At 39.3% G+C, this 24848-nt stretch overlaps 1 protein-coding gene across 1 annotated transcript; it reads right to left on the minus strand.

Annotated features, from left to right (window-relative positions):
• Nucleotides 1-3019: 3019 nt before the first annotated feature.
• LOC308614969 (U3 small nucleolar RNA-associated protein NOL7-like) lies at nucleotides 3020-6809 on the minus strand (the record flags this gene model as incomplete). Its single annotated transcript, XM_081229862.1, has 3 exons — nucleotides 3020-3806; nucleotides 4173-4346; nucleotides 6653-6809. The coding sequence occupies 3 exons, from the start codon at nucleotides 6807-6809 to the stop codon at nucleotides 3139-3141; spliced, it is 999 nt and encodes a 332-aa protein (XP_081085988.1). The 3' UTR covers nucleotides 3020-3138.
• Between the last annotated feature and the right edge of the window lie 18039 nt (nucleotides 6810-24848).

A 24848-nucleotide genomic window follows, 5' to 3' on the forward strand; every position in this document is an offset into this window, starting at 1 on the left:
TGCCCTGCAAACCGGTTCATCTGTACCATTTTTCTAGGCTCCACATATAAGCGTTAATATACGATATTTGTTTTTCTCTTTCTGACTTACTTCACTCTGTATGACAGTCTCTAGATCCATTCACGTCACTACAAATGACCCAATTTCGTTCCTTTTTATGGCCAACACTTTGATTTAGGACTTCTTGCCTCCAGGATCTGAGATAATACATTTCTGTTTTTTTAAGCCACGCAGTTGCAGTTCATGGTAATTTGTTTTGGCAGTCCTAGGAAACGAATACACAAACAAACATGTATACTGGAGATTTATACAGGACTGCCACATTGCATAGCTCCAGAGAACATCATTTACATTATCTTCTGTGTGCTCCAGGACTGTGTCATTTGCATAGAATAGGATGTGAATGGTGCCCCCTGGAATTTTGCAGAGCAGTACCCCTCCTTATGTAGGAGAGAGGAGGCAGTACAAATTAATGTGAAAAAGGCTAACTTTTCAATTAGATGTGTTGGAACTGAGCTTGTCATTGGAAAAAGATAAACCTGATCTCACTCTATAAAAAAAAATAATAATTCTAGATGGATTGACAGCCTAGATAAGGAAAGAAAAAAATTTTAATTATAAAAGAAAATATTAAAATAGTTTTATAACATTGGAGTTGAAAATTATTTCTTAAGCAACCCACACACACACAAAAAAACCCCAAAACACTGTTTTGATAAGTGACTCTATTAAAATTAAAAATTTCTGTATGACAAACGACATCATGAACAAAGTGAAAATACAAGCAACAGAAGACATTTGCATTATGTATTCCCTATGAAAGAATGATATCCAGACTATTCAAAGAACTCCTATAAGTCAATAAGAAAAAGATAAATAATCCAAGAGAAAAAAAAATCAGCAAAATATATGAACAGGTAAGTCACATAGGAGGAAAGATACCATATCTATGAAAAGATGTTAAATTTTATGTTAAAAAAAACACATTTTAATATGTGAAATTCTATTTCATACTCTGAAGTTAGGAACAATTAAGAAGTCAGATAATACTAATGATTTGCTAGAATATGAGCACATGCAAGTTCTCATACATTGCTAGTGTGTGCTATTTACATCCATACAGCACTTTTTAAGGACATTGGCAATATCTGATGCTAAAGATGTGCATCCCTATGATCCAGAAGGTCCACTTTTAACTGTTTATCCTAGAGGAACACGAACATGGGCATAAGGAATCATGTAAAAACTTTCATTGTGTAACATTTGTAATAGGGAAGTACTATAAACTATCTAACTGGCCATCAACAGTGAATATATAGCCGCATATTTATATAATTAAATATTTGTGTGTTGTATACTTATATAATAGTTGTATATTTATAAATAACCTAGAACTACATTTACATGGAAAAATCTCTAAATAATAATATTAATTTTTAAAAGGATGATGTAAAGGATTCATGCTGTGTAGCATCACTATGTAAATTTTAAATCTCATAAAACAATGTTAACCACTGCAAAAATATATATTGTTACTGGATAGGTCCATATGTTTTAATGCTATAAAAATTGACTGGAAGGATACATATTAACTTCAGGATAATGTTCACTTATTAGGAAGATGGGCTAGGAATGAGATTAGGTGCCTTTAATCAAATATATAATATCTTGGTTATTTTTTAAAATCTAAAGGAAATATGGCAAAATATTAATATTTATAAACTTTGGTATGGGGCCGTACATAGATATTTGATATATCACTTTTTAATCTTTTAATGTGCTTGAAATATTTAGTAAACAAAATTGAGACAAAGAAGGAAAGGAAAGGGGGGAAGATACAGGAGGCAAGAAGAAGGAAAGGGAGGAAGATGGACATAGTCTTTGGAGATAGACAGCCCTGCATTCTAACTGTGACAGGCAGAATGGTTTAGTAGAAGGACCTTGGTTGTGGGCTCACGTAGACTTAATTCTAGCTTCTTTCAACTTGGACAAGCTAACTATTCTAGGACTCTGTTTACCCATCTATAAAATGGATAGATTAAAATTTAACTGAAAGTGTTCTGTGAAGACTAAGTGGGGGAGGTATGTAAAACACCCAGTGCAGTGCCCACCAGGTACACATCTAGTGCTCCATGAATAACACAGCCCTCTCTCTCTTCCTTCAAGCAGCAGGAAACAATAAAGCCTGTGCAGAAAGGCTACCACCTTAACTCATTGGATGGAATTGAATTGCTCTTTCTGATGCAGTCTTTTTTTTTTTTTTTTTTGTCTCAGTAAAAGTAATTTTGAAAAGAGATTAAATGCCTTTGGCATGAACAAAGATGCAGACTATAGAGAAAATTGTAGGGCTTCAGTTTCCACCGAGGTATCCTTAAAAGGTAGGTGAGGAAGTTCCCATGGTTTTGCATTTAAAACTCAAGCCACTTATTTAAGGAGATCACGGCACAGGCCATTCACCCTTGGTGGTTAATGACCTTACTTTGACATCCTGAATGGAACATGCAGTAGGGTCAATTGCAGACTCAATGACAAGAATTAAAGTGCAAAGCTCCCTAATGAGATCTGTGCTTATTCCTTGTGGTTCAAGGAACACCATGGTGAATGGTTTACAGCCTGCCGGGTCAATCCCTTTGCAGAAGCAGAGTTAACTTAAGCGTTCCCTGGGCTGTATAAACAACACTGTCTGTAGTAGGAAGCTTGACCCTCCTTTTATCATGCCAGGAAATTCTTGGAATGCAGCCATAGCCTAATATTTACGGTTCCATAAGCATTTGACTCTGAAAAGTCCCTAATTCTGGAAAATGGCCACTGGTCAGCTGTTAATGCACAAGTGATAGGAAAAAAAGTCACCCTTTAGAAGGAGAGAATGGATAAAGAGAAATGCTTATGAGGTTAAAAGTGTGGCAAGTGTGATATGTACCTTTGGAGTAATCATATATGCATGTTTAATGCATACATATCAAACCCTTATATATTATTTCCACACACAGAAGTTAAAATAGTAAACCATATGCTTAAACTTTTTTTTTTTTACTTGTAAGTGTTTTATTAATTTTTTCAGAAAAGTTAAATGCTCTAAACTAAATATTTATATAAGTTCTATACATACAAAGTACTCATTCTTCATTTAGCTTTGATTTACTTCTTAGAAGTTTTCATCTTTCTGACCATCCAACGTCTTTTAAACCTCTTGGCATTTTGTTTTTCCTGGGATCCCCAAGCATTATTCAAAAACTGGGCTGCGGCCTTTTTCACCGGTAACCTCTTGTTGTCAAGAGACAGGAACTTGTTTACAGTAGTTCTGTTGGTTCCAGGACCATATAAACAATTTTGTATGAAGGCTTTGGCTGCTTCTTGCCTTGAATCTCTCAAATCTTGGTCTTTTAGCCTTACAGCCAAGTAGCTTTTATTCTGGCCAACAGTCTGTACTTTTTGCACTTTCTCTTTAGCTTTCTTTGAGTCACCTCCTTTCTCCCATTCTTCATTTTTCTTTTGCAAATGAACTTCTTTCAACTTTGCCGGTGATTTCTTCACACTAGTTTGTGAAGCTGTAGTTAACTTCTCTAGAATAGTATCTGGAAGAAGTTTCCTTTTCTTCTGTTCGATGAACAACTCCTCGCGTCGCTTCCTCTTCTCCTTCAGAAGCGTTTTATCCCTGCGCACGGTCTCGCGAACTCGCCGCTCCTCTTCTTTCGCTTCCGCCTGAGCGCTGGCGAAAGTCAGCTCCTCCGGGGCCTCGTCGTCAAGTTCATCGTCCCCTTCCTCGTCTTCCTCCAGCGGCTCGGCAGCCGCGCCGCTGCTCGGCTCTAAACTTTTTTTAATTTACCTTTTTTTCTGTATAAAAAACAGTGGCATATAGTATTTCTCAAAACAGTGGAATAAAAGAGTTTAAATTCATATAGGCTTCTGTCCCACTATAAATTCACTTTCTTGGGCTCTTTCAGCAGGAAGGAACTTTGAGAGGTTCTTTCACCCATTCCTCTCTTCTCTACTATAAAATGGATCTTCAGGGCAACCCAGGGAATTGTTTACCTTATTATTTAAAAAATGGAAAAAAAGATTTTTAAACTTCTTTGAACAAACCTAATTCTGTGTCTAAAAAAAAAAATCCTCCATTTTGCAACCATTACTTCCCTTTCTAAAGGATATTTAAATTAAGCATAGAGAATCACCTATATCTAATAACTGAATCAGAGGTAGTGGTTTCATACATTTTCCAAATGTCCTGTCTCCAAGGTAACCTGTTTTCTTCTTGACAGGCTGGAGGGGCTGGAGAGAAGTGAGAAGATGGAAACATGATGAAGTCTCATCCAAGGATGAGGTGGCCACTGACTGATGAATCGATTCTGACAAGAATAAAACAATTCATAGAAATCAATGTCACCAACAGGCAGGTGCATCTCAGAATTGCTGCCGCAGTGGAGATGAGTTGCCGAGACTGCATTGTTTCTCTCAGTAACGCCAGCATCCAATAGTCAGATTAGAAACTACTTATTAAACATGAATTCCATAATAAAAAGTCACCCAGACACCTTTAGCAGTTAGCCTGGTCTACAAAGTTTAGGCAGGTGATGGAGAAATCAAGGGCATCCTGGTGGAAATAACTGATATCTTGCTAGGACTTTCTAATATGATTCTAGGAAGTGATGGAATCTCCTTTCCAGGAATATTTGAAAATATCCAACCTCCCTGCACAGAGATGCTCTCCCCCAGGAAGTAGCTCCAGTTTGAACAGAGTTGACTGGTTATTACAGGCTTATTCAAGATGAAAACGACCCCAAACCTGGCCAAACTTCATGCATTCTGCACTTACGATGGGTTAAAAGACCCCAGGCAGGGCATCTGACTGCCCAAAGTTTGTAATAGAGTGAAACTCAGTTCTCAGTCCAATGGAACTCAGCAAATAATGAATGTATACATGTTGGTACATTCCTGCTTCGAATCAGCCTTCACTACAACACCTGTATCTCCTTCCTAACTTAACACCTTACTACTACCTCTACTACCACCAGCGACATGAAGACAGAGCTCCTCATCTGAGAGAGCTGGGCCATCCTGAAAAAGACAAGCCTGCAGAGTCACTACATGCAGGGTACTAGGTCACATGTCAACACTTAGGTATCACAAGATTCTAATGTGGGAATATTATCATTATTTCCATTTTAAAGAGAAGGAAACTGAGGTTTAGAGAAGTTAATATGTTCAAGGATAGGTGTTGAATAAGAGGTAGAGCTGGGAATCCAACCTTGAGAGTATTACCTCCAAGTTCATGCTCTCAATACCATATTTTACCGCCTAAATATAACAAGACTTTGCCATTAGCTAGCTGTGGAAACTTGGGTCAAAGTCTCTCTGAATCTCAACGTTCTCATGGATAAAATAGAATAATTATTATCTTTTCTTCTTTTTCCAAAAAATTTTACTAAGACTGTGTGAAGGGCTGGACTACTTACTCTGATAGTAGATGAACAAAAGAGGAAGGGAAAGGCAGAGACTTAAGAAGAATGAGTGATAAGAGTGTGGAGAGTCATAAAGGTGTCTTTTGTTATGTTAATGAGATGACTTTTGAAATACCCCTAGATCACCTAGGCTGGTCACCAGAGAAACCAACCATGTGATTAGAGGGTTGGAACTTTCAGTCCTGTCCATCTGGACTCCTGGGAGAGGAGAGGGTCTGGAGATTAAGTTCAACCACTAATGGACAATGAGTTAATCAATCACGCCTATATAATGAAGCCTCCATAAAACCCCAAAAGAATGGGATTTGGAAAGCTTCCAGGTTGGTGAACCAGAGCATTGCTTGTTGTTGGTGTGGAGATTCCCCCACCAGCCACCAACACACACAATGGAATTGGGTCCAAGGAACCCAAAAGACCATTCCTAGCATTCTAGTGGGGATGCAGTGTGCAAAAGCCCCCCAAAGAGGAAGAAGTCAGTGTGGCTGGAACAGAGTCTCAAGTAGAAAAGTGAGGGACATGAGGCTGGAAGATTCTGGAGGCAATTTGGGGGAGTTTGGATTCAAGTCTGTCCTAACTTATTAATTCAAAAGATAATGTACCTATTGCCTGAATTTATTAATGCAAACTAAAAAGACCAGATTCCTGTAAACAGTAATTGAAAGTTTCTGATGTGGAAACCTAGAGATGTAGACATTGATGATGAGAGTGAAAATGCTTTGGGAAAGCTAAAGTTCTAAATCTGTTTAAGCTATTACTCTTACTATTTTATGTGTGTGGGGGGGACTATTTGTTTTGCTTTTGTTTTGTTTTGCTTTTGTTTTGTTTTGTTTTGCTCTTGCCCTTCTCTCTTTCATTGGGGGAAACATGCAGACTGAGGTGGCTGGTGGTGAAAGGGCACATTATTCCAAGGAAGAGGCTTGAGGGTGCTGTGAAGCTCTAATGCCAACGCCCTAAAACCTTCATTAATTCATCCAACAAACTTGCTAAATATGCGGCAGTTACCAACACCTATCAGCCTTGTGTTCCTTGCTAATTGTACCCTGATTTTTTTGTGACATCATAGCCTCTGCCCCAAACAGTGCTTTCGATTCCACAATTTCCCAGCCTCCTTTCCAGGTAGGAAAAATTTTATGACCCGGCTCCTGACAGCAAGGTGTAGTGTAAATAGGAGGTTTCTGGGAAAAGTGGGCTACCTAATGTAAAAGTGCCTGGCGAACCTCCAACTACAGGGGGTGCAACTGACGGAGGCCCCAGCTCCTGACTCTGAAATCCATCTGAATGTTTCCTAGGAGTCCATGCTCTCCCTGGCTGCTTCCAGCCAATGCAGCTGGGACACTGAGGAAGGCCCATTGCTGGGAGATGGACTCCTCTGATAGGTGACTCTGGCTGAGGGCTCCCTGACAATTTTGCCAAACTGGATTGCAATCTAAGATGCAGCCATCCAGCTTTCCTTCTCTCTGTCTTTCATTTGGAGTCAGTCTTGTATTGTGACCTGACAACTCTCCTAGCCCCTCCTGGCTCCTTTTCACCCCCTCTTGCAGGAGTTTCATCTTGAATATTGTCTTCACGTCTGCTTCTCAGACTAACACAGAAAATATGTAGTGTACGTAATGTTATAAGAAAATCTCTAAGATATATTAAGTTAAAAAAAATTAAGGTTCAGAACAGTGTGTAAAACATGCTACCTGTGGTGTTACAAGGAAGGGAAAATAAGAATGTGGATGTATGTTTGTTTTTACATGCAAATATAGTGTTACTGATGGGGGTGGGTTACAACAGGACCTGGAAGACAGATGGAAAGGAGAGGGAGACATTTTAAAATTCTATATGTTTTTATATATTTTTTGGTTTTTAACTGAGTAAAGATATTACATGTACAATTTTTTTAAAATAAAAGATTCAATTTCTTAAGAAATGAATACAGATTTTCTAGGTTCTGGTTGCTCTGGAACGTGTGACACAGATTCTTAATAAGGCAGTTTAAGAGTTGGAAAAGCTTTTTTGTAAGTTATAGGAAGACATCAATTACTCAACTCAGTTGCATGCTAGAGCCCCAAAGCGGCAACACTCCTTATGAAGCTGAGAAAACTATTTAACACCCTTCTAACAGGATTCTGCCACTCAGTACACAGAGCCACATCCACAGAGCCTCTATTCAGAATCTGAAGCTAACATCTTCTGAATTGATTCTTGCCTAAGTTTAAATATATGGCCACACAACCACCAATTCTAATCTACAAATTCTAAAGATGGCAGATTTAGATAGTTCCATGAGGCCCTGGATTAACTTCCACTCAAGGAGGTGATTGTTCAATAAGAAGCAATGCCATTTCCCCTGCTGGGCATATTGACATATAGAGAGCTATCAGATGGGCTTTCTCATCTACCTCGCGCCAATTTGCAAGACTATGATGCTTGTAAGAATGGAAGTCAAATTATTACAAGCAATGCTTTATTAATAGGCTTGGTAAAAGTTTTATTAAGGTTTGATAAATGAAATATATTTCAGCTATAGTTTGAGAGAAAAAGTGTTATGTTTTTGTGTGCCATTTTGCATTAGGATTGACAAGAAAAATTATTTGATCATGATAGGGAGGAATAACTTATATTGTCAAGCTTAAATCTTTCAAAATTTCAAAAATTTCAGAAATTCATCTAATATATTTGGGAGAAGAGACTGCAGATGGTTTTGAGTAATGGTGTAGGAAATTTAGACTACACAAGTATTCTTTTTTTCCATGCCTCCAAAAATTATCTGTCATGTCTCCAAATACAAATCCTGTGTAATACAGAGTAACTGTGTTCTATAAAGAAAATTTTATCATCTGGAACTCGTTTCCCTATTAACTTTGTTGAGAACTTAAGAGATTTTCTTGGGGATAGCATTGGGAATAGGGCTACTCTTTATTGAGCTCCTACTATGTTCTAGGCCTTTTATTAGGTACTTTACATGTATTATCTCCAAATTTTAAAACTACTCTATGAGCTAGGTATTATTTTCCCCTTTTTTTACAGGTGAAGTTCTGAAATCAAATAACCCAGGTGGGGAAGAACGAGAATTCAGCCTCAGGGCAGTCTGGCTGGAAAGCCCAAGCTCTTTCCCCTGTGGAAATTGCCTTATAGCACAGACAAGGGGCATGCACCCCTTACAGCATCTGCCACAAAGCACAGGACTGGCAATTATTAGTTTCCTCGGTACTTGTGCTTTATTCTATAGGCACAGAATTGACACATCTGTCCTGAAGTTGTATTTTTGTCCCCCCGCCTGGATTGTGGTGAATCTAGGAGAGACAAGCAGGTGAATGTGCTCTTTCCGTGTCCTTCAGGTCACATTTTCCAGCCAGATTGGAACTAGTACTGGCGATTTTCACTCTTTAAGGGCAGGACCCACATTATAGGGAAGACAGCTCGCCTGGTAGTCCTTTTCAGGCTCTGACAGCCAGAATCAGAAGTTACCCTGCAGGGAGATGTTCTCCACCAACACCAGAAAACAAACGCACCAGGGGCAAGGCTGGTCAGCACCCCAAGGGGGCTTCACCACAGCCCAGATCTGGTTAACAAATTCACCAGGACTTCCAAAGAAAACTGTGTTTATGGGATTTCAATAAGAGCTCCAGGGAATTAAAAACATAGGAATAAAATATCTTGAAATTCTTTGGTTGGGTACCATTATGTTATTTTATTTAAATTTTTATTTTACTACATAAAATATTGCTACATCACTTCTGTGAAGATGTGTTCAAACAGAAGATGTGTTCAAAATGAAAAATAAAACTATCATTAACTATTTTTATATATCCTTCTATCTTAAAATTTTTAATCATACATAAAGAATCATATACTTCATACTCTATTTATTATTCAGCATCTTTTCTTTTCACTAAATCTATCTTTGAGATTTTGCTATAGGAGTACATAAAGAATCATATATGTCATACATAAAGAATCATACATAAAGAATCATATACTTCATACTCTATTTATTATTCAGCATCTTTTCTTTTCACTAAATCTATCTTTGAGATTTTGCTATAGGAGTACATAAAGATTGCACCAAGTCAAGGTTGCCAGTTGTAGGCAACAGAATTCTGCCCTATTGAAGGAGAACAACATTTATGAAAAGTAAAATGGGTGCTTTCAGAATTGAGATGGCCTGAGAATCATGCCTCAAAACCCTGCTTCAGGGAATTATTCCAAAACCTCATTGCCCAGCTTCTCTGCTAAAGCCTGGTTCAGCCACTGCTGCTTCCTCAGTGGACATGACAGTCGCCGCCCCGATGCTGCTGCCAGAAATACTGCCTCTGCTGCCCCTGCGGGAAAAGCAGACTTCACCTCTGTCACCCCTCTCATCAGAATGGACTCTGTGCAGCCCCGCTTCTTTACATCACAAGCTTCCACTTCAAAGTCTGAGGCAGTTCATTCTGAATGGAAGAGTCTAAGACCTATGCCCAGGCCAAGTGAAGGGAAGCTTGAAAACTGAGTTTCCAACATTTTCTCCTTCTATGGTCAATAGGGGCCTGATTTTGAAGGCTGGGGATCCCCAAATATAGTCAGTAGGTCAGATGTGGAGCAGTCAAAGAAAAATATGTACAACCATCCAGAAAAGAGATGCCCCCTTTCTTTTAAATTGGCATACTTTATATGGCTCTATCAAAATAAACTTCATCCATCCCCAATTGTGACTCTAATAATACTTCTATAGACATCCTTGTACATAAGTTTGCAATTGTCTCCATAAGGTGAGTTCATAGCAGTGACATTTCTGAGTCATGTGCATTTTCTAATTTTCATCATTATTACCAACATGACTTCCAATATGTTGTTCAAGTGTACACTCAGCGTACCCACCCTGGTCATCAGTAGATCAAGTGTGCTCGTGTTTGCCAATCTGACACATGAAAAGTGGCACCTTGTTGCTCCAAATTCAACTTCTTGGAGTATAGATTGAGATTGAGCACCTTTTTAAAATCATATGTCCACTTCTTTTTCTATTAATTCCTTTGCTGTATTTTAATGTAAGACTGCATCGTCTACTCCTAAAGAAAATGTTGGTTCATTAGACTTAATCTCTATCCTGAAACCTGCTCCCTTATTGGAAAGTTGCTAAGTTGCTACCACAAAAGGCCAGAGCTCCTTGCTGGTGAGGATCTTCCCTCTAAATAATTATTTTAAGTCAGTGTCACCAAGAACATATTGATTTAAAGTCAGGAACCACTTGGATATGTTAAAGGTCAGGTTTCTGGAGAATAGTTGGAGAAAGAAGGAAAATGATCTTCTGTGGAATCTAATATTTAGCCCTACAACGACAATAGTACTGCATGAAAGTGTCTCCTTTGTAAAACCCTTCCAACAAATATCACAATTATACCTCCTTCCAGCCTTCTCTTGAAGTGGGGTGATGAGGAATTCCAAGTCCTGGCAGCTCAACAGCAATATCTATAATTTGGCATTTCTCATCATGTACTTTGGCATCAACAAAACATGTAAAGTCGGGCAAGTAGAGAGAGGCACCTTGCTTGTTTAAGGTGGAATTGTGTTTGTAACACACATGAAAACATCCCGACTGGTGGGGGCAGATCACGGATCAGTGTGCTCAAAGTGGGGTCCTCAGACCAACAGCACGAACATCACCTGGCCACTTGATAAAACTGTAAATTCTTGGGGCCCACCCTAGACCTATGGAATCAGTAACTCAGGGATTTGGGGTAGGGGGGTCCCAACAATCTACTTTAAGGAGACTTCGAGGTAATTCTAATGCAGCTTAGAGTTTGAGAACTGCGTTGTAGCCTTCATCCTTCACCTGGCAGTCTCTGTGGACACATCTCCTCTCAGAAGGCAGTAGAGGAGGACTCACGGTTCCCAAAAGCAGTCACAGTAATCAGAGCTCCCTAGGAAAACCTTGTCCTACCCAGGAGTCAGGGTAAACTGCCAAAGCAAATACCTGGAGCAAATTTTACTTTCACCCGAGCTCTTTCAAGTTTTGCTGTGACTTCAACTCTGACATACATATTTCAGAAAGGAGTGTTCAAGCATGTATATGTACACATCCACATACACAACTGTGTCCATCAGTAAGACCACATGCAGAGCGTAGCTGTCCAAGGGAAGTGAAAGATTTGCCTCCATTAAGTTTGCTTACTGTGTTGCAACTATATTTTTGGACTTCCCTTATCACAGCGTGACGTCCATTTGCACACCGCATTTTTCCAGTGACTGAAAAGGGATCACCACAGCTTGGCAGCCTGCACTGCAGCACAATCATTTATTTCTCACAGCACTCCATCCTGGATGTTCCCATTGAGCACAGAGCCTTTGAAGTCCATGGCGCATGTAATTCAGTTGACAGTGGATTGGATTGGAGTCCATCTAAATAAAGGCCAAGCCTGAGCAGGCATCAAAATGTCTCCTCCATAATTGGCAAGTGCTATTATTCTACTGAGCTATTAAAAAAAAAAAGTAATTTTCTTGGCTACTTATTTTATCGACTGTCACTGTAATGAATTCCTCTTTACTTTTAAAGGTGTTTTGTTTTTATTATGTCTCAAATTTCTTCCCTTCTAACAAGCTCTCAAACTTTGCCTCAGTTTATATTTACCCATTTGCCCACTAAGAAAACAAGTGAATATTTTAAAGAATTTCTCAGGCTTTTTGACCTATGAGGAGCGCTTTGGTTTCCCTTGAGCTTTTCCATCTAATTTGTGTAAATCCTTTTTAAACTGGGGTTCATTTACTTAATGTTCCACGTCTGCAATGACTTCCTAAAGCTAATTTCGGAAGACAGGAGTGGTTCCAGGGGAGAGCTTCTTCTCTGAATGGATCTATAAGAAAGAGAAAGGATGGGAGAGGAATTTGGAAACACAGAGACCAAGGATGCTAATTTATTGTAGTCATAATGTGGCAAACGCTAAAATAGTTACAATAACAACCCTTAGCTTTCTATTTCTTCCCCTCACAGGACCCTAAGTTAGGATTTGAATCATGCTGCCTATGTTAGTATGTTTAACTCTGTGCTGCAGTATAAGTAAAACTAGCCTAAGAAACACCTGGGGTAGTTTAAAAATAAAGCAGGACACAGAGGATGCTAACAGTTGGCACCAGGACATAAAAACACAGAGAATAGGGCTTCCCTGGTGGTGCAGTGGTTGAGAGTCCGCCTGCCGATGCAGGAGACACGGGTTCGTGCCCCGGTCTGGGTAGATACCCCATGCCGTGGAGCGGCTGGGCCCATGAGCCATGGCCGCTGAGCCTGCGCGTCCGGAGCCTGTGCTCCGCAAGGGGAGAGGCCACAACAGTGAGAGGCCTGAGTACCGCAAAAAAAAAAAAAAACAGAGAATATAAAATGTAATAGCAATTGCAAAATGTAATACAATTGCATGAAAATGCAATTAAATCAGGCTGGATAAATAGCTTCCAGGATGTAATAGCAAGAAGAGAGAGTTCATTTCAATGAAGTGAAAATGGCAAAAAACTGAATAAATAATTTAAAGCTGGAAATGAAAAAAGTTCGGTGTGGAGTTTAGAAGACAGTTGAGCTCCTCTGACCTTGTGCAAGTCGGTTAACCTCCTGGGGCTTCACTTTCCTTATTAGGAGAAGGAGGGGACAGGAGGGAGTGTGAGACTACGTGATCTCAAAGGTCTATTCAAGTTCTAAATTCCCCTCCTGGGCATGGGAAGGAATGGAAATGTAGGGCATCAACACAACATTAGTGGCTGTGGGAAAAAAAAAAAAAGCACTTACACAAACTGTGAATTTGGGTTTCATATGAAGCATTGATTTTATCTGCTGGGAACCTTTGTTATTCTTTATAAAAATAAAAGATAAGAACAAATGCCTACAATGGTTGGGTTTCCCTGCTTTCATCTTTTTCTGGCTACAGTGTTCCCTTATCTGGGGTCACAAAAAAGGCAGTCTGCATACAGATAAAACAGCCCGTGTGGATAATGCTATGCTGCAGTTTCAGGCTCAATCACCCTCTTCACTTTCTGCCCATCTGCTGCTTTTCAGTCACCTGATCCTCTAGGGCAGTGAAATTAGCTGGGTGCTAATCAGTGAATAGGGAAAGGGGAAGCAAGTGTTAGTGCAAGCCGGATGGATCATGCGTCATGGGTCAATCAAGCAAGGACTGTAGTGAGAGCTGTTAGAGATTTAATTCATTTAACCATGAAGACATGATGAAGGAAAGCAATGCCCTCATGCAACGTATAGACACCAGTCAATCACAGAGACCAAGGGGGAATGTTGTGTTTATAATGCTTATTCATAAAGCCATGGGATCTGGAGAAAAAAACAAATAGGTGTTTTTAAGCTCAACTTTTTTTTTTGCCCAAAATATACTTTAACAAAACAAAAAAAAGTAATTAATCCTGCTTTCTTCAGTCAGTTGAGGATATATTTTCTACCCTTCTCTACTCCCAAGTAGCTAATCAGCAAACATGAAATTTAACTCCAGTCTTTGTAAATGCAAGGCTACTATGTCCAATGGTTTAACGCTCAAATTCCTGATTGGAAATTCATCTGTTTGCCAGCTATGTGATGATTCTAACTGTTGATGACTGTTGAATGGCGTTAATCATGTCTCCTTAGTAGGAGGAAGACAGGGCATGTACTGCTGATATAAATCCTTGAAACACTAAAGCGAAGAGGTTAGATGATGACCCAGAAGTCAGAGTACCTGGGTTTGAATCTGGGTCCACTGTTGCCCGGCTATGAGACTGAGGCAACGCAGCTGGGTATTAGTGCCCTCAAATGTAAAGATGGTGATGTTGACAATAGCACCTTTCTCATAAGTTTATTGTGGTGATTCAAAGAGCTAATGTAGGTCAGATGTTTGGAATGGTGCCTGGAACATAGTGAGTACTCTGTGTGAGCAGTTATCACGAGGAGGAGGCTTTTGGAGGAACCAACAATAGCAATAAGAAGAGTCCCATAACTTAATTTCAAAACTCAGTCCTGAATTATGTGCAAAAGTCACATGGCAGATCTATCTAGTATCTTGTACTCCTAGATAAATCTTTCCCACCCCTAGTTGTGTTATAGATTATTTGAAAAGGAATTTGAAAAGGAACACTGTGGGCATATATAATGAGCTCTAGTTGGTATTTGCTTATGGGAGCAAGACTGAGGAAATGAGAGTATGTCCCCCACAGAGGAAACTCGAGCTTTCTTGGTTCCTCCAGGACACAGTAACACGCCCAGGTTACCCAAGATAATAGGAGTTAATCTTACAGGAATATGAAATGTAGCTCAGGAACTGTCTAGCCTTAGAAAACTGAGCTTATGAAGACCTGAATCATCATTCAGAATAGAACAACCATCTAGAAGTGTTCTATTCTCTAGCCCCAGTGTCTATCTTTCTACTTCTTTCCTCTACCACTTGAACCTACCCCTGCCCCAAAACTGGTTAATTCAGTTAGACCTTGTTTTTATTTGTGTGCTTTGTTTTTGTAGGAAATGATGCATCTATTGGACAGAGTTCCCAATCCAAAGCCTCTATAGAGTCCCCATCTAACCTACCCATAGTCTTAAACTCAGGCACCCATCCCTGGTCTAATCAGTTGCGCTCAATTTAAGAGTCTTGCAGTATAAAGCACAACAAATCATATCCAAGGGATGGCTCCTTGGTTGTATTGTTTGGAAGCCAGAGTCTGTGGGTGTGACAGACATTCATAATGTCATAAAACTTCTTTCTAGAGTGAGACACACAGATTTTTGTGAGTTTGGATTTAGATTATGCACTACATCTTGCCTGACTGATCATAGTAGGCTAAAAGACAAATATTGCTGTTCTAAAAATTATCTTTAATTCCTACTTTTTGTTGATTTCTAGAAGACTACAACTAACTGAAATGTGTTCTTGGCTCTAAAACTAACAATGGAAAAACTCCTAATAGCTGTAGCAGGAAAGCTTTGATGCAGAAGAGTTACAAAGGATTTTTTAAAATGTGTAAACCAAAATCAGCTGAGTTACTAAATAAAAACCAGCTAAATTACTCCTGGGTTCAAATAAATATTATGAAAGGGGTTCTTTCCAAAGGAAAGACCCCTGCTCCTTAAGCATGTTGAAACTTTTAAGTATAGAAAAAGTGAAAATATAAATAAATACATACATACATACATACATACATGTGCAGACTGTGGTCAGCTCCATATTGTTAACAGGACCTTACCTTTCAGAGCTTTTAGTTGTGCTCATCTCAAGACCAAGAGTCACAGGGATTCAAAATAAGCATAACCCATGATATTTGCCTCACTTGGAAAAGCAGAAATTTACACACAGATCTTGAGTATTAGTACACATATTATGAATAAATACCTACACAAATGATAGCATTTATGAATTCTCTAGAACAGTGGTTCTCAGTCTTGACTCTACCTTAGAATCACCTGAGGAGCTTTTAAACGTGATGGTGGCAGGGAATATCTGATTTAAGTGAGGCGAGGCAGTTCCAGGCAATGGTATTTTCATTAAATGGAAACTTTGATAAAAACGATTCTAATATGCAATCCACACTCCCTGAAGCAGAGGGGATTAATGTGAGCCAGAAGAGCCTGAGAAGACTTTGGGAAAAGGTAGGTTTTAGAACTGACCTTTAAAGGATTCAATGGACGAAAAAGAGGGCAAAGATTATTCTACAACAAGGAAAATTTGAGCAAAATTGAGAATCTTGTTGTGATGTGTGATTCGTTTTGTGACTGTGCGAGGGAGTTACAGTGCAGCAGGAATATGGAGAAATGCAGTAGTGCCTCCTTATCCTTGGTTTTGTTTTCTGTGGTTTCAGTCACCCGTGGTCAACGGTGCTCCAAAAATATTAAATGGAAATTTCCAGAAATAAATGATTCATAAGTTTTAAATTGTGTGCTGTTCTGAGTAGCGTGATGAAATCTCATGCAGTCCGGCTCCATCCCTCCCAGGACGTGAATCATCCCTTTGTCCAGCATATCCCACCCATTGGTCACTTAGTAGCCACCTTGCTTATCAGCTCAACTGTCTCAGTGTCACAGTGCTTGTGTTCAAGTAACACTTATTTTTAGTTAATAATGGCCCCGAAGCACAAGAGTAATGATGCTGGCAATTTGCATATGACAAAGAGAAGCAAAAAAGTGCTTCCTTTGAGTGAAAAGATGAAAGTTCTCAACTTAATAAGGAAGGAAGAAATATATATCGTATGCTGAGGTTGCTAAGATCTATGGTAAGAACGAATCTTCTATCCATGATATTGTGAAGAAGGAAAAAGAAATTCATGCTAGTTTTGCTGTCACACCCCAAACTGCAAAAGTTATGGCCACAGGGTGTGAAGAGTGCTTAGTAATGATGGAAAAGGCATTCAATTTGTACAAGATATTTCGAGAGAGACCACATTCACATAACGTTTTTTTACAGTATATTGTTATAATCGCTCTAGTTTACTATTAGCTATTGTTTTTAACCTCTTACTGTGCCTAATTTATACATTAAACTTTATCATATGTCTGTATGTATGGGAAAAAACATAGTATATATGTGGTTCAGTACTATTCAGACCTCTGTTGGGGGTCTTGGAACGTATCTGCTGAGGATAAGGGGTACTACTGTACAAACAACAAACTGAGGATTTGGAATTTAATAACCAAGCCATTGGAAGAGAAAGGAGAAATAGCAGAGACCTTTGAAGAAGAAACCAACAGGACTCTGGATCTGAATCGCTGTAGTGGCTGAAGGACTGGGACACCATCAATAAAACATTGCTTCAAGGGTTATAAAATTTTTTTTTTTATTCTGAGTGATTCCATGATTTCACTCAAAGTTCAAAAGATATAGTCTTTAATATTGAGGAGTCAGGAAATTTTTTAAAAAATTATAATCACTTCTTATCTTTCATCTAAAATAAGTAATATCTGTACTATACATCACGTACAAGGACATATTCTTTCTTGAAGCTTTCTGTGTCATTTATAATTGAACTTCTGTTTGGGTGGCTTTTGGTCTTGGTGCAGTATCAGAAGACAGGAATCTTATCTGTATGAAATCCTTGAAACTGTGTGATATAGGGGAAGTAGCAATGGATTTAAATCAAGTTTTTCCATCAAATAACTGTCTGGTTTCTGAGCAAGTCAGTTAACCTTTTAAGACTTCAATTTCCTCATCTGTGAAATCAAGAAAGTGACCTGGATGATGTCTAACATTCTCTCTAACTCTAAAATTCTATGATCCACTTGTTCTCCTAAATTCTCTTTCACTGAATGGCTAGTGGTTTTGAAAATAAATATTATTCGGCTTATGTATTTTTCTTAAATTTTTTTAATCTCTCAGGATTTCTGTTTCCTTTATATTTAACATATATAAAAGGAAATATTGTGTGAGTTTACTCAATGTACCCAATGCACTGGGTACAATAAGGGTCAGTCTCAAACCTTACCAAGTAAATTGTCAATTGTGTTGCCTCTGCCATCATTCCAATCTCATCAGTATTGCCTTTTCTGGTGTTGTCAGCAGGTAAGAGTAGATGTCCCAGAAATGCCATCTCCTCTCATTTTCCATTAAGGATTTCTCTATGCATCCTTCCCCTGCCAGGTATTTTCAGGGTTCCATAAAGCAAAAGAACTGCCGCCATTCAAATAGAAGAATTTCTTGATATTGGTTACCTGGATTGCCATAGTGAAAAGGATAAAAGGCAGAGACTGGCGTTAGCAGGAAAGAGTGCAGAGATCATTCAGAAATATTTACCATGACCATACTACAGAAGAGTTGTAGCATTCCCATTGTATAACTGCCAAGGTGACTTCAGGCCATTGAAGGTATAATAGTATGATATTGTGATTTATAATAAGAAGTATATTTGGTCTTTGTCCCCATTTCTGGCAGAGGGCTCCTAAAACCCTTGGAATTTCCTAAGTGATGAGTGTGATAAAAGGTGCTTTGTGTTATTGCTAATGAGACTTTTGGACTGAACCTCGGGATGGGGGCTGGTTGCCAGGAGAACCAACCATGTGATTAGAGGGTTAGAGCTTTCAGTCCCATGCCCTCACCCCTACTCCTGACTGCTGGGGAGGGGAGGAGAGAGGAGCTGGAGATGAGTTCAATCACCAATGACCAATGATTTAATCGACTATGCCTATCTGGTGAAGCCTCCATAAAAACCCAAAAGGGCAAGGTATGGAGAGATTTCAGGTTGGTGAACGTGTGGAGATTTGGGGAGAGTGGTGCTCTGGAGACAGAATGGAAGATCCTAGCCCTTCCCACATACCTCACCCTAGGCATCTCTTCATCTGGCCACTGATTTATATCCTTTAGTAATCCTTTGTAATAAATAGACAATCTAGTAAGCAAAATGTTTCTGAGTTCTGTGAGCCACTCTAGCAAATTAATTGAACCCAAAGGGGGCAGAGTGTTTCATGTGAACCTCCAATCTGTAGCCCATAGGTCAGAAGTATACGTGATAACGTGGGCTTGTGACTAGCCTCTGAAGTAGAGGGCAGTCTTGTGGGACTGAGCCCTTAACCTGAGGAATCTGACAGTATCTCCTGGTAGATAGTGTCAGAATTAACTTGAATTGTAGGACTCCCAGCTAGTGTCTGGAGAACTGCTGGATGTTTGGGAACTTCCCCCTACATGCACACACACACACACACAAGTTGGAATTGGTGATCAGAACCATTGTAGGTGGTAATGACAGATTAGGTCATTCTGAGTTAACAAGCAAACCCGCAGTCAACAACAAAGTTTTATTGCTTGCTCAAGATACATAGATTCTCAATATCATTATCATTTGAAACCCTAGGTTAACAGAGCAGCTTCCATTCCAACATTACTGAGCACAGTGCCAGAGAACAGAGCAAGACCTGGAGGACTTCATGCAAATAAATGCTCAGCTCCAAAGTGACTCATATCATTTCCCCTCACAATGCATCATCCAGAACTAGTCACATGGCCCCTACATCCACAAAGGGGGCAGGAAGTGCAACCCTACTGTGTGTTTAGGAGGCCAAGAGCTGGAAATGATCAGAAAGCAGCACCAATTACCATTCTACAATGTTACCTTAGAGATTATATTTAGATACTACTCTCCTGGAGGTATTTCAAATTTTGAGTCGCTGGAAGTCCTATCCTTATGCCTAGGAGAGTCCTTCTATGTAATATAAATGAATGTTAACAGACCGAGGTCTTAGGCTCTTTTTCTTTAAGAATCACTTCTGTTTATCATTATGCTATCAGGTCCCTGGATAAGAAGCCATCTTTAACTCCAGAAATTCGGGTTACTTGAATACAACAGAGTGAGGCTAGACAGTGAAGGATTGGCTTCAACCAACATCACCTATAGAAAAATGGCCAGTTCTTGATACACACTGCAAATGTATTATCCAGTTAGCACTTCTGCATACAATGATCAACACACTTGAATCACTTTTAGAATAAATCCATGCAAAAACTCATTAGGAGAAAAAGGTACTACCTTAGTAGGCATCATTACTTTGATATTCCACACATCCTACGACCCAGAGTTTGTATTTTGTAGAACGGAAAAGAAAATGTAAAACCTCATATTCTGAGCTAGTCTCAAATATGAGAAAATACAGAAAATCACTTATCTTCTGCATTTAACCCACAATTCAGGAGTACCCAGATATCTGCTGTTTGATTTAGTTTTGAAATAGTAAAAGTTGAAGGGTATGCATGAAAGTGATTCAATCAATATGATTAATATGGATATCCATACTATTTCAAAAAGTTTAGATCCACATTGTAATCTCAATTTATTTGGACTAATTTTCTTCATTGATTATCTGTAGATTAATTGCCCCTTCTTTTTTTCATTGTGTTTGGTCTTAGAAGTATGAATCTGGTTAAAGTACAAATTCCTCTTCTCCATGAGGAAATGACCTAGGCTACAAGTGAACCACATTTATGGTTGGCTCCAGTGCTGTCTCTTTAGAGTTCCCCATATTTTATCTGGTCTGTTGCTCTTCCTGTCCTCTTTTTCCTAGAGTTCTGATGGGGCCCTTGGGGTTCCAACTGGCTTCAGAGAAAGGTGGTTTCTGACAATAGGACTGAGCTCCAGACACTTTCTAGTCATCTTCAGTTGAACATTCAGTCAAAGACAGAAATCCACGTTCAAACATTTGAATATTTCACAAGCCTATAAAGATTTCTAGATTTAAAAATCCCTGGTCATCATGACAGCTAAGGGACTGAGATCCTTAGTCCCTTCTAGAAATTATCTGCATTTCCTTCTTTTCTTACCCTCTTCCCCTCCCCTATTCACTTTATTCTTTCTCTCTGTAAAAATATTTTGTTATAATTGATACATGCACATAATATAGGCAATGTAAATATGTAATTAAGTAACATAATGAAATAAATATTCATGAGCCCAACACCATAATTAAAACTAAAATGTCATCAATCTCACTATTACTACCTGTGAGCTCCTCCCTCCACAATCCCATTTTCTGCTACTCACCACTATCACATATTTTGTGTTTATTGTTCTATTGCTTATATTTATAGCTTTACCACATACATAAGTATCCCTAAATCAATAGTCTTTCAATTCAGGTTATGGCCATGTAATCAAATTAATGGATCATGATCAGAATTTGGTTCTAATGAAATAGAATACAATGGTATGGAAAACATCAGAGTACGCTCAACATGATAAGGGTAGGTAATGTTGCACGAAAATTGTTTCATTCTGTCTGTGTGTGTATTATAGTATGTGTGTGAAATCATTTCTTACAGTGGTCCATGGATCTCAGTGTAAGATGTATTTCTTCCTTTGGCCAATTGTCAAAAAGTTTTTAAAGCACTGCTCTAAACAATATGTTATCAATTTTGTTTTGGTCTGAGCTTTATAAAAATTGTAAAACACTGTATGTATTTTGTACTGAGTTATTCTTATGGTCTAGGGTCCAACTGTGTTGCTTTATTTTCACTGCTGCATAATATTCTATTGTAGGATCATAATGCAATTTATTTATACATTCTCCTGTCAATTGTCCTTTGGGTAGTTTCTAATATTTTATTTTAACAAGCAGTGCTGCTGTGAATATTCTTCTGGCCTCCTGGTGCACTTTTGTAAGAGTTTCTATAGAGAATGCATCTAGAAGTGGAATTGTTAGATCTTAGCGTGTGTGCATGTTGTTACATATGATAATGCCAAAATATTTTCTAAAGTGATTTCTTCCTCTGTATACCTTCTCCTCTCCTACTCCCATGGGCAGCCATAAACCATCATGTTCTAGAATTCTCAGCACTGCACTTGTACTTTGAAGCTGCACTGATTCTAAAAGTTCTTTCCTAATGCCTTATCTACTAAACATGAAAGGCATTTTTCCACCTGGGCTATGAAGCACTCTCTTTGAGATCAGTTCCTTTGTATTCTGATGGAGGCCTCAGCGGCTCTGAGCCCCTGAGAAGTCTTTCCTTTATCCATGATCTGTTTGATTCTCAGGAATGGTATCATACAACTAACTGCCATTAAGTCAAGCCCTGCCCCTATACTGAACTTGATTTTCCTAGTATTTGTCAAGAACTGTGAAGGTCTGAGATTTTACATGACTCGCAAGCTAAGATACTACACTCCAGTTTCATGGATGCTGGCAAAAGACATGAAAACCCTGGGTTAGAAACAAAAATTTTTATTGCTCACAAAAATAGAAGTAGCCAGCATTTCAGCATTTTCTTGTACTGATCCCCAAGCCCCAATTCCCAGAGAGCAACATGAAGAGGGCCAGGTAACACCTGCACATGCAATGGATTGCAATACAGAAGAGGAACTATGAAATTAGGGAACAAAATCTCATATACTGGATGTGGCATGAGCATGTCTGTCCACTGTTCCAGAGTGACACACTATCTTCCAAGGCTGAAAGTAACCCTGCCTTTTGCTCCAAAAAGGGACACTATTTCTATTTTCCAAGGATGTTCACTGAGCAAATATCCTTGAAAAGACAGTACAAAACAAGGAAGTCAGTTCTTTGCTTATAAGACATGCAGACACGTGAGAGTCCATGGAGAACTGTCTCTCAGCAGTACTCTATAGAAGAATTCAGGTTTAAATGTCCTTGAAGAAGGATGACATCACTTATCTGCATCAAATTACTGTCATCCAGTTTTAAAAAGGACATTTCTATTTCTTTGTTTTATTTCTAAATCATTTCTCTATTAAGATAGTCTAGATTATGATGTGATAACAAACACCCCCTCCAAAATCTCAGAGGTTTGATACCACACACTTTCTTTCTCATATTAGTCTGCACAATGCTCTGTTCCATACTGTCACCCAAACTGATAGAACTCTCCCTTCTTGTAAATGCAACATGTAAAGCATCATCTCATCAATTGCCCTGGCATCATAGAGAGAAAGACTCAAGCATGGGCTTTTCACTACCTTATCCTGGAAGTGACATAGGTCACATTTCATTAGCCGGGACTGGGCAGGGTACATGGCCCTGTCTAACAGCAAAGGGTGCTGGGAAAGGTAGGAAAGCTGATGGAAGGCTGGGTGAGCATTCCTCCCTCAGCCACACTATGTTTGGCCCTCCAAATATTTTCCTATTTTCTGTTTTACAGGCAATTCTAATCCACTTCTTAGGTTAGATTACCAGATCAGAAATCTTTTGGATGATATATCCACTCAGTCCTCCAGAATATGAAATCAGAATCCTATCCCAATGGGTTTTTTTTTTTTTTTTTTTTTTTTTTTTTTTTTTGCGGTACGCGGGCCTCTCACTGTTGTGGCTTCTCCCATTGCGGAGTACAGGCTCCGGACGCGCAGGCTCAGCAGCCATGGCTCACGGGCCTAGCCGCTCCGCGGCATGTGGGATCCTCCTGGACTGGGGCACGAACCCGTGTCCCCTGCATCAGCAGGCGGACTCTCAACCACTGTGCTACCAGGGAAACCCCCAACGCATTTTTATTTAAATGGGCTTTATGTTGGTCATTCTTTACAACAGGCAAAATATACTTTCCATTATAGGAAAAGGAAGTTTAACCCCCTCAGAATCTAAGTTTCTTCTTAGTTGTATCCCCTATTGTGTGCCAGGTATTAGGCTAGACTTCAGGAATAAAAAGATTAAAAAAGAAAAGTGAAAACTAGCACTCTGAGTCCATAGTGCAGTGGAGAGAGAGACACATGAGGGCTGATACTGTGAAACAACAGTGTGTGATAGTTGCTGTGACAAGTGTGCACAGGGTACTTTGGGAACTCAAAACTGGAGACATCTAGCTCAGATCAGGGAATTCTGAGATCTTCTGATTTGAATCTCAGGGAAATAACTGAACTGAATCTTGAAAGGCAAGTCAGTTAATCCTAAAAAAAAAAAAAAAAAAGGCAAGGTAGTTAGAAAGTCATTCTAGAAATAGAGAACAATTAGCCCAAGGGCAGAGGCATGAAAGAACATGACTGTTTTTATTATTTATTTATTTTTATTTCTTTACTTTGGCTGCAGTGGGTCTTCGTCGCTGCGTGCAGGTTTTCTCTAGTTGCGGCAAAGGGGGGCTACTCTTCATTGCGGTGCACGGGCTTCTCATTGCGGTGGCTTCTCTTGTTGCAGAGCACGGACTCTAGGTGCGCAGGCTTCAGTAGTTGTGGCACGTGGACTCTAGAGCTCAGGCTCAGTAGTTGTGGCACATGGCCTTAGTTGCTCTACGGCATGTGGAATCTTCCTGGACCAGGGCTCAAACCCATGTCCCCTGCGTTGGCAGACGGATTCTTAACCACTGTGCCCCCAGGGAAGCCCAACATGACTGTTTTTTAAATGCAAGTACTTTGGTATGACTGGGAGCGTAATGTGAGTATTAGGAAGTTACAAGAGATGAAAATGGACAGAAAAGTCAGAACAAATTCTGCATGAAAACAATGGGGAACGATTGAAGGAGTTTAAGCATGATGAGATTTTTGTATTAGAAAGATTACTCTGACAGCAACTAGAGGGATTGGAAGTAAGTGCGACTGAGTCAGTAGACATGTTAGGAAGCTTCTACGATATCCCCAACATTAGTGGCAGCTTGCATAGAGAGGACGAAATGGATATCTGTGATGGTTAGTAGATAGAGTATCACAACGTGGTAATTAAATGGACCTTGGGGATGTGAAAGAGAGATTTAAGTGTAATTACAAAATTCCAGAGTTAGGAAGAAGAAATACAAATTTTATTTTGAAAAAAAAAGTTTACTCTTTGGTTGGCAGCTATGGAACATCATGCTGTATAGTCTCATCTGAGCTCAGCTGAAGCCTTGAATGTAGATTAAAGCTCACAGAGGGAAAGGCAGATGAAAAGAGAAGAGAGGATAGGGATCAGGGAAGTGACAACATCCTAACCAAGGAGAACCACACTGAAAGTGTGTCTATGGATGTTATATACAAGCTTCTTGTGCACCTATGAGTTAAACAATATAAAATTAAATTGAA

Source organism: Mesoplodon bidens (assembly GCF_964165515.1).
Source record: "Mesoplodon bidens genome assembly, chromosome: 3".
Lineage (NCBI taxonomy): Eukaryota > Metazoa > Chordata > Mammalia > Artiodactyla > Ziphiidae > Mesoplodon > Mesoplodon bidens.